Source organism: Electrophorus electricus, chromosome 7 (genome assembly GCF_041902795.1).
Source record: "Electrophorus electricus isolate QZ-2024a chromosome 7, ASM4190279v1, whole genome shotgun sequence".
Classification (NCBI taxonomy): domain Eukaryota; kingdom Metazoa; phylum Chordata; class Actinopteri; order Gymnotiformes; family Gymnotidae; genus Electrophorus; species Electrophorus electricus.
Window position 1 is genome coordinate 16,403,361 of NC_137503.1, and position 16,153 is coordinate 16,419,513.

At 39.8% G+C, this 16,153-nt stretch overlaps 1 protein-coding gene across 3 annotated transcripts; it reads right to left on the reverse strand.

Moving 5' to 3' along the window:
• On the reverse strand, window positions 1-15,850 carry rbl1 (retinoblastoma-like 1 (p107)). Of its 3 annotated transcripts, XM_027004994.3 has the most exons (22): window positions 15,593-15,850; window positions 13,404-13,537; window positions 12,699-12,899; window positions 12,503-12,567; window positions 12,214-12,342; window positions 9,201-9,346; window positions 8,973-9,037; window positions 8,442-8,628; window positions 7,698-7,864; window positions 7,507-7,619; window positions 7,223-7,326; window positions 6,362-6,499; window positions 5,933-6,097; window positions 4,558-4,696; window positions 3,884-4,114; window positions 3,320-3,501; window positions 2,841-3,017; window positions 2,202-2,273; window positions 2,033-2,117; window positions 1,767-1,912; window positions 1,476-1,640; window positions 1-1,251 (listed from the first exon to the last, which is right to left on the reverse strand). In XM_027004994.3, exons 1-22 carry the CDS (start codon window positions 15,752-15,754, stop codon window positions 1,081-1,083), a joined length of 3,144 nt encoding a protein of 1,047 aa, XP_026860795.2. In that variant the 5' UTR covers window positions 15,755-15,850; the 3' UTR covers window positions 1-1,080. The 3 variants fall into 3 exon arrangements, with proteins under 3 accessions (XP_026860795.2, XP_081574106.1, XP_081574108.1); XM_081717980.1 differs by lacking the exon at window positions 12,503-12,567 and having other exon boundaries at window positions 12,699-12,745; XM_081717982.1 differs by lacking the exon at window positions 15,593-15,850 and having other exon boundaries at window positions 12,699-12,745; window positions 13,404-13,420.
• Between the last annotated feature and the right edge of the window lie 303 nt (window positions 15,851-16,153).

The following is a 16,153-nucleotide window of genomic DNA, read 5'->3' on the forward strand; positions in this document are numbered from 1 at the left end:
AAGTGGTAGGAATAGATTTATTTGTATTTACATATAAAAGGCACTGGTAGGTACAAAACGAACTTGGTTCTAAAATTTTAAGAGTCAAATGGGTGTGTGAATGTGTTTACAAAGGATGCTCATCAAAACCCCTTCTGAGCAGAAAAAAAGGACATTCAATATTCTTAGGAATATTTAACATACAAAGATGTCATTGAGCTCAAACAACAAACAAAACAGATGGAGAATATGAGTGAAATTATCACCTCACAGACATACCATCATGACCAATTATAATATATAAAAGCTTTAATTACAACCAAATATTGATGTAAAAATGTAGCAATACAACCAGGGTTATGCATCAGCACATGAATTCTCCACCTGAGTGGAATAATGCATTAGCTTATTAAAGGAGGATGGGGAAAGGGAGAGAAGGAGAAAAACAAACAAACAAACAAAAAAAAAACACTTGAAGCATAGATACTACACATCAAGACAGAGTGCTGCATACGGTTGCAGTACAGAGGACACACTTTTAAACACACCACATGCTGGTGTTAAAGAAAAGACATTTCATATGATCATCAATTAGGCCCAATGATCATCTAATCATGGGTCTCTACACAGAACATCTTTCATCTTGATACCAGACACAAACCCGTACGTTTTATACCTCACTCACTGCTGTATCTGCAAACATCAGTATGGAAACTGTGACTAGGTCCTGAATATAGCCCAGTTTTAAAGGCTGAAGACTACAGACCCCAAAAAAGATACTTGAGCATGGTCTTTGGTAATACAGCATGTATTGATCAACTTATTTTGATACAGTTCAAAAGACTGACACTTGAGTACTTGTCAGATTTTTAAGGAGCCTGAAATGCCACTTAAACAGTTTAGGCTTTTACAATGATCTGTTAGTCATGCTCCATGGGCACAAGCCACTAGGCAGGTCTGAGCTTGCTTCAGGAGGGAATATGAATGAAATGCTCTTTGACTGCTCAAAGATGATTTGCTGCATTGCAATTTGTCCATGATTGAAAAAACAAATGTGTGACCGTCAGTATCTCTCCCTCTTTGACGGGAGAGAAAATTGTCTCAGTGGCTGGCTCTCTCACTGACCACATCCTGCAGACGTTTGAGAAGGACGTCCTCGCTCTCCTGGCTCAGGCGTTTGGTAGGGGACTCTGTCTCGTCTCCCTCCATGGTGAAAGCCCTCTTTTTGCTCACACCTCCCTGACGGATCATTCGGTTGATGTCACTCAGCTCCTAAACATGCAAAATTGTAGCATCATGTCCAGAATTAACAAATGTAATATTTAAAAATATAATGTAACCAAAGTATATCTAAGCTCAAATGATGCCACCTTTTTATTTAAAAGATGGTCAAAAAAAAAAAAAAAACCCCCCAAAAAACCGCACCACAATTAAACGTTTCAAATATGTACATAACCTTATATTTAAGAGAATACCTAAGGTGAGAAATTCCTCACCTTTGACGGGCTGCCAGTGAACTTGTATGTGTACGCGGAATTGGGGGTGAGGCAAGAACCGTTCTTATGAGGAGAGAGGTAGATAGAATGTCTCTGTGAGATACGCCGTGGGGAAAGGGGCTGAGCTCGTACTGAGGGAAACGGAGACGACGGCGGAGCCTCCATCTGCGCGTGCATGCATGAGGATTTGTAAAAGAAAGGGAGAAAAAAGGCATGAAAAAGATGTTTAGTATTATATTCAATTTACATTTGCAAATAAACAGGAGAATTTAAGGAGAGGCATGTACATACTTTATCAACTGCTGGCAAGGTGTACTTAAGCGCGAAAGGCTTTAGCTTCAAAACATAAACAGAGTTGTAGAATTGGATGAGGTCACCCCTCTCTTCTGATTCTCTGTCACCTTCTGCCCTGTTGGAACGCTCTGTCCTGACGTTGGCTGAAATCAAACCACAGGAACCACAACAAATGCCTGCTTACTACACAGGACATCTAAATATTCAGACAAAAAACAGAGCCAAAATGATAAGGTGAAAAAAACTTGGGTTGGTGACTTTACACTGATCTGCTGGTGGGTCAACCTCCATATTCTCATCAGCTTGCTGATCTCGGACTCTCTTCCTTAGCAACACACAGCGGTATACCTGGATATACAATCACATGCACTCAGGTCACAAATGGAGCTTACCACCAAGTCCCATTTTCCTCTAATTAACTGGACTACTTACGTGGCTGCTTGCTTGAGGCTGGCTGCGATAGCACTTCATGATGTCCTGGAAAGTGTGCTCCTCTTTTGAGATCTGTCCAGACCAGAGGACATGTGAATGCACCATCTACTCTTTACAGCCTTCAGCAGAGAAAGTTACAAAAGTGCTTCGTTGTCTCCATGGTTAAAACTCATACAAAACATACAAGGTTTTGTATATACAGACACCATTTTTATATATGTATATTCCAATTTGTAGTGAAGCACACAAGGTTTATAGAGAAACAGGATGTTTTGGACAGATGTCCTCGCTGACAATATACTGGCAACACTGAGTGTTATGTAGAGCAAGGCAAGGTTGTTGTTTTAGTGAAATTATTTAACATTTAACAACAAGGCATTGGGACTCATTTAATTAAAACTGAACCTTTGACTAGAAGACAACACCTGTGTGTGGCAACAACATTCAAAATAGCCTCCAACAGAAAGTCTGATGCACAACAGGCTGGTTTCTCAGACATGGATCATGCCCAGTCTTGGACCAAATGAGTAAACACTAAAAGTGCTGTTTTGAATAGGCTTAGGGCTAATCTGGGTCTTGGAAATTGGCCAGAGGTCTGTGTGCCCCGCCTAAAGCTGTTCCACACGTAGTGCTACTGACCTTGGCTATGATGTAGATGGCACAAAGCAGGAGCTGATCCAGATGTCTGTCCTTCATTAGATCTGTGCAGTAGACCAAGGAGTGCTCAAAGCACGTCCAGATCTTAGCTCTCAAGTCTGCAGCGATGTCCAGCTTCAAACACAGATCCCTGAGGCGGACACTTGCCAAATGATACACCTTTTTACACACACACACACACACACACACACACACACACACACACACACACACACACACACACACACACACACACACACACACACACACACACACACACACACACACACAAATAAATTAATTAATTAATTAATTAATTAATTCAACCAACACAAACAAGATATATTTGCGATGCATTTATTGAACAGGTGACCTCCATCCATAAACTGAAGACTTAAATAGATGGTTAATGAATTTTCCAGTTTCATACATCAGTGACAAATCTCACATACTCTTAAGCCCAGGACTCTCCTCATCCTCACCTTTCGGAAGAAGAGGGCAAGGGAGCCGGTTCGGCGGGGTCTGCTGGCAGGCTGCACTTGCAGATCGGCAATAGGGGCTGGGCCTCGGCCCGGGGAGGTGAGCAGCACCTGGGCCGTGAGGGGGTTCATGTCGTTGGCCTGCACTTGGATCACCGTGATGCCTCCCATGTCATTCTTCACCACTGCATACAGGGACAGTCGGAAAAGTGTCCATTTGTTACTCCAGAGGTGATGTGTAATACTTAAAGTGCATCAGCTTCACTTCTGGTGCACTGTGCGCTTCATGCGCAGTGAACTCTAAACACCGCAAAAGGCAAGATTTAAAGCACATTCATGTGGTATTAAAACTCTGGACTGAAACTTTTAAGGACATGTATAGGAAGCTGGGAACTAGTTTGAAAAATTGCTTGTTTCTCATTTGGTTATCAGAAAGCAACCAAGTCTCATGACCAATAGGTCACTGCTAGCTTGTTGGCACATAGTTGACTTTGAATTAACCAGCGTTTTTGAGTTCACCATTTTTTTGTGTCAGAATTAGGCTTACATCAGGAACAATCGAGGTACCTGGTAAGGGTATGCTGAGCTGCTGGCCATTGGTGGTGGCCATGGAGAGGACAGTTGCAGCACTGGTATTCTGGCTGCTCTCTGTAGGGGTGTTTGGGATGAATTTTATGGGGGTGACAGAGATTCTCTTCACTGGAGACTGAGGGTCATCCCCAAACAAGCGCCTTTTGGCACTGCCCGCTGCTGGAGAACTGTATCGGTCTTCGAGGGAGATGGGAGAGGAGGGCACGTCTGAGAGGAGGAGAGACAAAAGCATGCATTCAAATCGCACATTTGAAAATGTATCCGTTAATTAATGAAAAACATAGATCAACATGCATTAAAAAACTATTAAATGGATTAGGCTGTAACAATTACTAAAAACTATGCACCGGTTTTTACTGACCTACTCGCTGTTAGGAAGAAAAACACTAAGCAGCAATATGCTCATACTTTTTAACTCAGGTTTGACTTTGGAGGACCAAGCATTCAGAACAAACCAATACCAGTGAAAAAAACAAAAACAAAACATAAGTAATCAGTATGTTGAAACATTTTATGGGAAGTACTGCCACCCCTCAATCTGTGGACAAACATCTGAATATGCACATTCTCTAATGGCTTCACTTTATCCAAGTGCTGTAGCCTGTAATGGTCTGAAAGCCATTTCTCCTGTGTGCTGCTTGGTCTGGTACCTTTGCGGATGCTGGAGCCCATGCCAGTACGGACCTCGCGGATGCGTGGGTGGATGATGGGGGACAGAGCCACCAAAGGGAGGTGAGTGGGGCCCCCACTACTGTTATTACCCGAGTCCAAACTACTGGGGAAATTCACCTGACACACACACACACACACGCTTTCCCATGAAATCTAATAATTACTCCTTAATGTCATATTATATGCCTTCAGGACCCCCCCCCCCCCCTCCAAATTTCCCCTCACTGAAACAAAGGCAAATCAGAAATAATTTTATTCTGTCCATGTCATATTAATAGCATCTCAAAGTCTTGGTCACGTCATATGCTAAGACTGAACTGAGAAATCTTGTTGGCACCTTTGATTCACACCTAGAATCTGATGGGGGGGGGGAGGAGGAGCAGATAATTCTATCTTAGGAACATTGCAAAACTTAAACCTCTTCGTTCCTTATTTATGTGGGTTCAGTAACTCATGATACAATGGGATTAACCGGTTTCTTTTGTCCCACCTACATTTAGGGTAGACTGTTACTGTTCGTTTACTTGGAGACAGAGTGAGAGCAAGAGAAAAAACAGCAAGTACCCTGGCTTCGGTCCACTGGCTGCCAGTTAAACTTATGATAGTTTTAAGTGACCTTTTTGCTTTTAAACCAGTAAATGATTTAACCCCATTTTATATTGCCAGTTTAATTACAACTTGAGTAATGCAGCAATCCTTGAGGTCTCCCTCACAGAATGTGCTTGTTCTAAAAATGTAAAAATGCTAAAATGTAAAAGGGTGACCATGTGTTTTCAACCTACACTCAGACTGTGGAACAGTTTGGCATGTGATATTCTCAAAACCTCAAACTGTCCTTGATTTTTAAAGACCTGCTTTGCTTACTTGCATTTTAACAGAGTAAGAGATGGTAATGTTCCATGTCTGTTTGCACATGTTAACGAGTAGGATATGGTAGTAATATTCCACATCTGTGTACATTTTAACAGAGTAGGGGATGGTAGTAATGTTCTACGTCTGTTTGTACTTTTTAGTTTGCTTGTTGTGTCACTCTTATCTTACATACTTGTCAATGCAACTGGTTTTAAATGAGCTTTATAAATAAATCTTACATACACTAGTCACTTATGTAAATTATAAGGCTCCAGGGTTCACAGATTAATTACTCCTAATTTTGATCCTGTGGAATAAACAGATCTGTATGTGTATATACTCACATACAAATGTACACAAGGGAAAAAAGTATGTATTTCATGTTGCATGATGGGGGTATCCTCAGGCTCCAGGCTAACGCACCAACATTAGGATTACTTGCATAAGATAAAAGTACTTTTACTTTTAAAAGCAAGTTGCACTGGGTGGAAAGGTACATACCTCCTCTACAGTAGGGACTTTATTATTAGCATTCTGTAATGCTTCCCACAGTACAGAGTCTTTGGTCCAGGCTCTGCTTTCCAGCACTTTTTCCTCTATAGTGTTTAGGTGCTTTACCATGTCTCTGGAAAGACCTTCCTCAGAACGGATGAACACCTCAATAACCTGCAGACAAACCCCACCCCACACCCCAAAACAAACATGAAAACAGCAGCAGCAGCAGCTTACTTGTGTTTTTGTTAAGATTTTTAACACACATTATTCAGTTTCATAAGAACCCACAATGGCCTGTAGACCACCGTCTGTCACACCAGTCCTTGAGAACCAGATATTCCACATTTTTACTCAAGCCAAGCATACCATCACATACTCAGGATTTTAATCCTGCACCCTACATTTATTTATAATTATTTATTTTAGACATCTGACCTTATAAAAGTAGAAAGGTCTGATCTGGAAAGTTTCTAAAATCCAAGGGAAGGTTCTCTGGGAGCTGTAGGCAAACAGCACCACCTCCAGACAGCAGGCCAAGAGAGAGCAGTGAAACACTTCCTGCTCCAACAGCACCTGAAAACAGGCAGCAGTCCCTCAATGTAGCACAGAAAGGAACATTTGAAAATAATTTAATTACATCAAAAATATTCATCCCAGCATTGTCATACAAGTTAACCAAAGAAAGTATTTAGCTGACTAAGAATATTCCAACAAGAGGACTAACACTTTCTACTAAAGCAGGGATTTTCAACCTTTTTGAACCAGCTCCCCCTTCTGTTTGTCTAGTCAGTACCTGCGCGTCCTCCAACTACACCCCCCCCCACCCCGACCCTGAAAAGTATTGAGCCATACAGGTTGTGCAAATAACACCAATGACAGGCTCAAAGCAACATCTAAGTGTGTTCCCATTTTATACAAATCTATGGAAAATAAATAAATAAATGAACCAATGGATTTCATTTAGAAAAGAAACATTTATCTTAAACCATTATCTCTACTCAAAGTATTATCCACCAGTCCAATTTTAAGACTGAATACCAACAGGTTGTAAAAGGTTAGCCTTCCTAGGCAAGAAGTCAATAATCAAATATTCCTGACATTCTAGCACTCTCTAGTGGGAAAATATTGAATTACTTAATATTACAGGTAGAACAGTTTCACTGCTGTTTAAACACTCCCATGAAAATACTGAATCATCTCAAACCATTCTTTATGGATTCTGGCTCCCTCTTGGGGGGGGGGGGCTGGTAGTAAAGAATGAGCACAGCAGGCATCAATAAAGCCAAGCAAACTTACTGTCATATCTTTACCCTGGAGTCTCTTCATTTCTTGAGTCATCACATTCTCCAGGACCTTAAAGTAGAGGATTTCTGCCAGCTTCAGGCGGTTCTCCGCAAAATCTACACAATCGGCAAATCCAGAGAGAAAAAACATTACTTAACAAAAATAATATAAAATATTCATTTTATATAAAATAAAGGAATATGCATTTGGGTCTTAAAATAGAAAACACATTCCTCACAAACACCATTATCACCAATCTACCAGACTCATACACTTAAGCATTAAGGAATTCTAACCCATATGAGCTCCTGGAAGGTCAGCTGTTTGTTTAGTGTATGCTTGCTTAAAAATCTCTCCCAGAGTCTTTACTCGATTTAAAATGGCTTCAGTGGGGTCACGAGAACAAGACCTAAGGGACAGAATAGTATTTTAATCTCAGGACAGGCCATGTTATAAGCATTGTTGAGAAAGCTGTTAAAATTCTCACTTGAAGATCTGCAAGAGGGTGTCACTGGGTGCGTTACGGAGGCCAGATACCATGCTCTGCAGTCGACTCACACTTTGAGTTGCTGAGGAGACCGGGGTGATCAGCACCTCTTTCTCTTTGAGGTATCTCCGACCCGTAAGTGGAGTAGAAGGAGCCAGAGAGCGTGCCTGTGCCAAGAAAAAACAAAAAAACAAAACAAAAGCCAAGCAAAACACCAACATGTTTTCACATATCACCACTTATAAAAAGGGCTTGACAAACTTAAGGTCAATTAAGTGTGTCAGGCGAAACAAAACTAAATTCAGTTTACTGTAAGAATGACTAAGCTTAGCAATCTGTTTCAGATGTTTTTCCCCCTCAAGTCTCAAAATGACAATTTCTCAGTCATGCCAAACCACTAGTTCAGGTTTAGGTAGTTACCAGATACCAAACACTATTGATCACTTATGGAAAATGAAGTTAAGGCCTTAGCATACCCTTTGCGGTTTACCAGGCTTTGTCGAATAATATGTTGTAATTGCAGAGAAAACAAAAACAATTGCAGATTCTGCACAGGGGCGTCATCTGACAACACTACACAACAAAAACTGATTGGTGGAGCGTTTGCGTCAGACAAAATAGAAAAGAAAAGTGTGAGCTTGTAAGCTCGCCAAGGCACTGTCAGCTTTGTGCAACCCTAGTCAATGTCTCAGCAACAAGTATGCTGAGCACTTTAAGGGTTTAAGTGATAGGTGTGCCCGGTACCTTCTCAAAGTGCTGCTGCAGGCTGTTCTCCACCTGCATGCGGGCAGACAGGTGGCCGGATGGCAGCTCAGTGGCAACTTTACGTGGGGTGCCGATCTCTTCATCCGCATCAGCCCCCAAAAACACCCGCTCATCAAAGTCACCCACAGTCAGGACATACTCTTCATATTCACGATTTATGGCTTTACTTCATTACAAATACACAGATAAAAACAAAAGAAGACCTATTTATAAAACATACCCATCTCCTGCAAGACCCCTAGGAATACAAGTCAATACAGATGGGATTGAACACCACTAGATCTGTTAAAGCTATTTTTCAGTCATGACAATCACGACACTTAACACATAGGCTGCAAAAACATTACAAAATCAAAAACGTACAAATGGAAAGACATTACAGTGGAGTTTCGAAGATTCCTTGGACTGTTCATAAAAATATGTCTCCAAAAAACAAATATTTCAAAGTGCTAGAAGCTAATAAAATTAGATCAAGGAAAAAAGAAAAATGAAAGAAAAGCACTTGCTTACTTATTGTCTTGGAAGTTAGGGGTGTCTAGCAATTCTGTGAGGGTCTCATCATCTCCTTTCAGAATCTGCCAACACCACATCAACCATTTGAACGTTTAGCTCTTCTGTCATTAGTTGTCTCTTCAGTAAAGAGTTGTGGTATCAAAGTGTTAAGTGAAAGATTGCTGGCACACGTGAAAGTGAAAGGTGATGGCTAGATATGAAATGCGGTTGTAAGCATTTTCTCACTTTTTTCTCAAAGAGCCGCCTGATGTAGGGTTTGAAGTAGTGTTCCTTTATCCCCTTTGCCTCTACGACAAGTCCGTCATGCAGTTCACACAACTTCTCAATCACGCAAGGAGCCTCTTCTGAGTTTTCTAGATCCTTTGGTAAACCTGGAGAGCACAGGGATATGGTTATGGTTTTCTTGCTACCATTACTGCACTTGACATGGAAATTAGGTGGCAGGGGGTGGGGGATTAGCAGTGCACCAAAGATGCAACTCAAAAATACAGTGGCATGTATTGCAGTAAGCACCTCCAACTGTGCACAGTTCCTAATGAATGTTTCTAATCAATGCAATGTTAAGGTGCATGTGAGTTTTAGTGGGGGTAGGGTTAGGGAAATATGTTCTAATAATTTGTGTTTCTGTTTTGACCATTTACTGGTAGTGGCAAGGTCTTCTGATTGAAGGTTAATCAACTCAAATATTTGCCATTATTGTTGAAGAGAAAAAACAAAACAGTAAAAAGACACCAGTGTAACTTTGTGTGAAGAAGAATCACCTTTGAAGCAGATGCTGCAGCCAGCTCCTGCAATTAAACTCAAGGTATCCCAACACCCAAGAACACCTCTAGCTCTGGTAAAAGGGTACTCCCTTCCCTCATCAGGTCTCCACACCACACTGTAAGGAAGGTTTATGCTGCCAGGAAACATGGCCCAAGCTTTACGACCCCAGCCCTGAACTGGGAGGCAACTAAAGTCATAAAAACACCTTATGTGGATGACTTAAAAAATAAAATTTAAGTATTCCAGCTTGTGAAGTTTCCCTTGATCTTTCTGAAAGAATACTGGAATTTAAATGTTCTCCTTGTGAAAGGTCTTCTTGCAAGGATCACAAGGAGACACTGATCATGGAAGATGATTTTTAACTGTTCCATTTTTGCTTTCACTTTCTTTTAACAAGGCGATATTTCAGATGGATTGTAGACAATGGATCCCCAACACCCTTCAATGATTAACAGACTTCCAACTGGACTTGTTTACTATGTACATCCAACAATGTATTGTTATGTATATAACAGGCTTAACATGCTCAATTTGGGATGAAATCTAACTATGAAGCCATTAGATCCATGCCTTAACCCTTTTATTCTAGTGTTTGCATATTAACCTTTAGACATGCAACACTTAGTGATTACCTCCTCATCTCATAGCAGAGAGGAAGATTTGCATTATTAATAAGAGGACAATAACATAGAAAGCATGATTATTGCATGTGTATCTCCCTCACTAACCAACTCTGCTTTTAAGTTGTATACTTCTGGGAAAATGTAACTGCTTTCTTACATATAACTGTGCTTTATTACTTATCAGAATGTCTACACTATCTAAATGTGTCAACCAAATGGCTCAGGTGGATTAAGGTAACTGATCCCACCTGTTGGAGTTAAAAGACATATGTCTCATAACCAAAATACCATCACCCATTTGTTTTATTCCCCCTCTTTCTATTCATTAAAGTTCTTTTCTTTTTTACTTTAACTGCCAAAGCCAGAGACAAAAGAAAGGCATGCATATGCATAAGCAAACCTGAACAATCTATCCCCCTCCCCGAGTAAGGGTTATAAACATTAACGCTCAGAAACAGTGTTAGTTAAGGAGTTGAACAGTTAAGAAATTTAAAAAAAACAACAAGGAGTTTTAGGTGGATCCAGAAAAGAATCAAGTACTTAGAATAGTCACTCATCTTATGTTTGTCTTATAACTACTGTGCAAGTTTGTCTAATTTGTTCAGAACTATTCAGTCAAGAGAGTCGAATTTGTTTTGCATCGTTGGTAAAAGTTAGAATTAATCCTGTTTGGCTAACTTTACATTTCTATAAACTACATCTAGGATACACCTTCACATTGACACAGTTGCTACATTGCTACGGTTACCGCCAACGCAGTTAATTTTTTTGGGATAGGCTAGTCTTAGCCAAGATAGTACCATAGCTAAACAGTGCTCTGGCTTTTGCAAAAGTCTGTCCCTCAGTTCTCGTCTTTGTTGTTGGTTTATTATTCGATTCATTTTTATCTCTTCCGCACCCTTCCTTTTCTCACTCAGGTGTTATTCATTAGGTATTCTGTATGCCTGAGCCAAGTCCATCATAGTCTGTAGTACCCATTTCATAACATCACTAATTTGTTTATTCATTGATCAATAAGTTTCCCATTTATTCAACAGGTTGGTTGCTGCGACAAATATATTTGAAGCAATGATAGTCACTGCACAAGATATGAACTAATTTAAGAATGAGACATAACGTTAATAAGCCTTCAGTACTTCACCAGTTAGTAGACATTGTGGGTGGTGCCACTTTTCAATAATTCAGAAAACATGCTTTTGCTACACTTTAATATTACTATGTCATACACAAAGATGTTCGAGCACCCAGCTACACACAAGGTTCAACCTTGATGAGATAAAGAAGGAGCCATGTGAGTGATGGGGAAAGAATTCCACTTTATCTGTGGTAAACTGCACTTCAGTCAGCTAAGTGACCGCAATCTAGACTTAGCTGTAGGCAGAAACAACAAAACAAAATGAATAGAATGAAGGGCATGGCAGAAATTATTTTTTATGAAGTGAAAAATGAGGAACACTCAGTAGCATTGATCATCAGTGAAAATAAGTCCACTGTGGCACTGGTAGCTCAGTGGTTAAGGTTACCAGCATAAGGTACTTGACTTGTAATTGGAAGATTATGGGTTCAAGCCCCACCACTGCCACGTTGCCACTGTTTGGGCCCCTGAGCAAGGTCCTGAACCCTCAACTGCTCAAGCTGTACTCAGTCAGTCATAATTGAAAGTTGCTTTGGATAAAAGCATCAGCTAAAAATGCCATAAATGCAAGTTTGGACAGTGCAAAATGACACGATAGTGTAAGGAAAACAAAAAGGGTAAAGCACACACATGAGCATTGTGCTTTTAAGGATGTATACACAGGTCTACCTGTGGCTTGAAGTTGGTGAGATTTAACAAAAAGACTAAGCATCACCTTTGAAATTTTGGTTGATGAGGTCTTTCCTGTTGGTGCAGAGTAGAGCATTACCATAGACCAGATCCAGACAGCAGAGGAGGAGATGGTAGGAGTTCACCAAATCATCACCAATCATTCGGAAGTTACCTGCATTACAGCATCACAACAGTAAACAATGCTGTAAAGAAAATTAAAGCTACATGGCATTACATATAAACTTAATGCATCATGTGAAACATTTCATGAATATATTGATAATATGAGCATGAATATATAATAAGCAGGAAAAGGTCAGAGTGATGTTAACCTTTAGTATACACAAAAAGTGTCCAACAGAACTTGAATACATCGCTGATATGGCACGGAAGACGCCTACAAGAAAGACCGTATTATACATCAAATGTTTTTGCTCACCTTATAAAATAGTTACTGTACAATAAATTAGAAGAGACATAATGGCTAGATAATAAATATGAACAAAGTTAAGCCAACATAAAATTCACCTATGTTTCCTGCCTCTTGGCTGACGGGGAGGTTCACCCTGAGGATTCTGAAACATGTCCAAAAAAATCGGCTCAAATTTGCGGAAAATCACAGTCGATACTTCGAAATTCCTTTCTAGATGACTTATGCGGTTACGGAAATCCTGGGAGAGGTTAGACATGTCCGCCCATTTTTTCATCTTGTTGAAGAACTCGATCAGACTAAATTCAGAAGTAAAAACAGGTGAAAGTGAACAAAAAAAAAAACAACAACCAGATAATGCATCTACAATAAGATGCATACCATGTTAAAATTAACTATTATTCTTGCTTGCCAAGACATCAGACTTGTACTTTGATTTTTCATATTAGCTTGCAAGCTACACTCCAGTCAGTTAGCTGATATTTTATTTACCAGCAAAAGTTCACATCATCAGTTTCCACCTCAATGTAAATGTGCCAGAGTTAGCTAATACATTAATTTTCATTGCAGTTGATGGGCAGGTTACGCATTGATTTATACAATTTATACACAAAGTCAGTGAGAAGTTTATAATTTAAAATTACACCAACTTAATTTATCCCCTTGTACTTTTAATACTACAAGGAAGCAAATCAGAAAGGGGATGGCATGATGCTCTATTGTCTTAAATTTTGTGAAACAGCTCGACTCTGTTCCTGGTGATAGGACGCACCCTCTCAGCCACGCGAGCGCCAGTTCTTTACCTAAGTTTGGAAGAGCGCAGTATCCTGGTGAGGGAGACACAGTTGCCCTCTACCATACCTCTGCCAATAGTGGGAGTGGAACCTTTACGGCAGGCAGCATAGAGAGAGCAGGCCAGCCAGTGCACCACCTCACCCTAAGAGTGTGCAAGGAGACAGAAAGGTGGTCTAGGGTAGTTGCACAAAAACATTCCTGTTATAGAGTGAACACTAGAAGATAAACTGCTAATAAATGTATATAGTTTACCGATCATGACAAACCTACAGCATTAACACAAAAGCAGGGTTCATAAGGGATTAGCACATCATCCTACAAGCCAGCACATTATGTATGTTTGCTAAGCAAATAGTATTAAATATGCATTAAAATACTGAAAACACCTCAACTATAGTGATTTCAGATGAGCATATTTATGCCCCAATAAATAAGCAGTCACATACACCATTTATGCTTCCTAACTTTTATAAAATTGTTCACAGCACTAACTAAATGATAGCTTGAGTTTATAACGTTATTAATCGTCAACAGCCCATCACTGGGCTAAAATACAAACCAAATGGTGCAATCATTAAAAAAAAAAAAAAAACAATTTCAAAAACTAAAATTGTGCTATGCAGTTTAACTCAGTGGTGCATTTTTTTAAAAGAACATGCTGTGAATGACAAGATGCTCACTTTATTTGTAAGCCTACTTGAAATTGCCCATACCATTTATAAACATACACACAAAGAAAACAAGGCTTAACAGAGACTTTCCCCCTTCCTTAGAACATCTACACACCCACACAACTACAGTGCCTGAGCTTTATCAGGGTCTTTAAAGGATCCAATGATGGTTCAGGCATAATATTTCACAATGCCAAGGTTTTCCATACTTTTAGCTGGTTTAAGCCATTTGTAGTCAGTCACTCATTCTATTTATATAACATTCACTATTACACTAATTTCTCTACAGGTTCAATTAACAGTTAGTGCAATCTATAGCTGTATACTAGAATTTCTTCAATATGCTAACGTTACAGCACACACCAGCAGAGAAGTTTATTGACAGCCAAATTATTAATAACAACGTGACATTCTAAAGTAATAAAATTATGCTAAAAGAAATTTGAATAGAATTATTACGCTTCTTTTTGAGAAATATGCCGTTAGAGGAAACCACTTAGCCAGCCAGCTACCCAAGCCATCCTGACAGCTTGTATGTGAAGAGACTCGATTCGCATAACTTTGATCGAATTAACAAGGTTGTGTTTTAACTGAATCAGGTGTTACAGCAAGCAAACAAAAGTCCTCAGTACAGGAGACCACCAGGACGGTTTACACAAAGACGGTGGTTAGCTAGCTAGATGCCTCAATTGTTAAAAATACCTGAATGCAAAAACCTAAAAGGATCCAAGGTCCCTCTTATCTAGCCAATATGTAGCTTTGCAATATTAGGACGACAGCTAACTAGCTTGTTAGCTAGCTACTTTAATCGATGTTGTAATCTTTAGTGAAATATTTAGCTGCACAATTACAAAACATTTGGCCCTGAACTCGAGGCTAAGTAATAAACAGCCTTAGGACAAGCGACTATAGTCTTCTAGCTCGTCGCTATATTGACATACACACCCACCACACAGAAAGGGGGCGTTTTAACTGGCACCTTAACCAGCTGGCTAGGATATCTAACGCTAGCTATTTAAGTAATGTTACTGTCGTCAGGTAACGTAGTTTCACAAACGCTGTTGATGCTAGTTAGCCAACTTCTTAAAGTGAGGGAGGCATTTTGTCACCTGGTAGAAAAACCAATTAGCTAACCTAATACATAGCTAGTTCGCTAACAATTTACGAAACCGTCTATCTAACAAAACAGGCTGTGATTATAACCAAAATAAGACATCTAGCTAGTCAGCTAACTAAAAGTCAAATGACTAGCTACAGAAGATAATTAACTAGTTAACGTTTGATAACGCTAGCTAGGTTAAGTGGCTAACACTACAAACTTGGTGTACACTGCTTACTGAATTTTGCACTAACCTACCTAAGACCGTAGCTTTAGCTTAGTTCACAAACCAGTTGGATAAAGTAGGTTATAAGCACAAACTCCAAAGGTAAGATAGATCGCTAATAAGATAAAAGTGTAAACCAATTTGGCAATACGCCTTGTTAGCTGTTGGCTAATTAGCCAACATGTCAGCTAGTGAACTCACCTCTAGAGTGTATGTTTTCCAAATGGAAGTGAAGTCTTGCATAGATTCTGTTGCTGTCTCTTCATCCATATTTAGTTCTTGACAAAGCATTTCAAGACTTCTCCGAATCAAACCTCCGTCGTCTGATTTACCAGACTCGGTATCTGACTCGTCTCCTCGCATTGTACCGCCGCTAAAAAATCTCCAGTAATTTTGAAAAAAACTGCCCTAAAAGAAAACGAAGACAGAGCACCAGCAGCCTCGAGCAGCTATCCCATAATGCTCTTAGACCCCAATGGCGCGAAATTGCTGTGCGTTTAGCCAATAGAAGCGAGACATGAAGCTTTACATTCTCACGGTAACACAATGACCAACATGGATGTTTATGTTAATCTGGTAGTAGTCGTCTACCTTTTCGCTTCTCAGTAATACTCTAATTCCAATCGGAAAAGTATTGTGTTTATAATAAAGTGGTATTATTAAGCAGTTTTTGCATCATATCTTCGTGATTTGGGATAGTTTTGATGGATTTAGGTAAAGAAAAGCGCCCACCAAATTATTTTAGACGGTGTAATTCCGAGT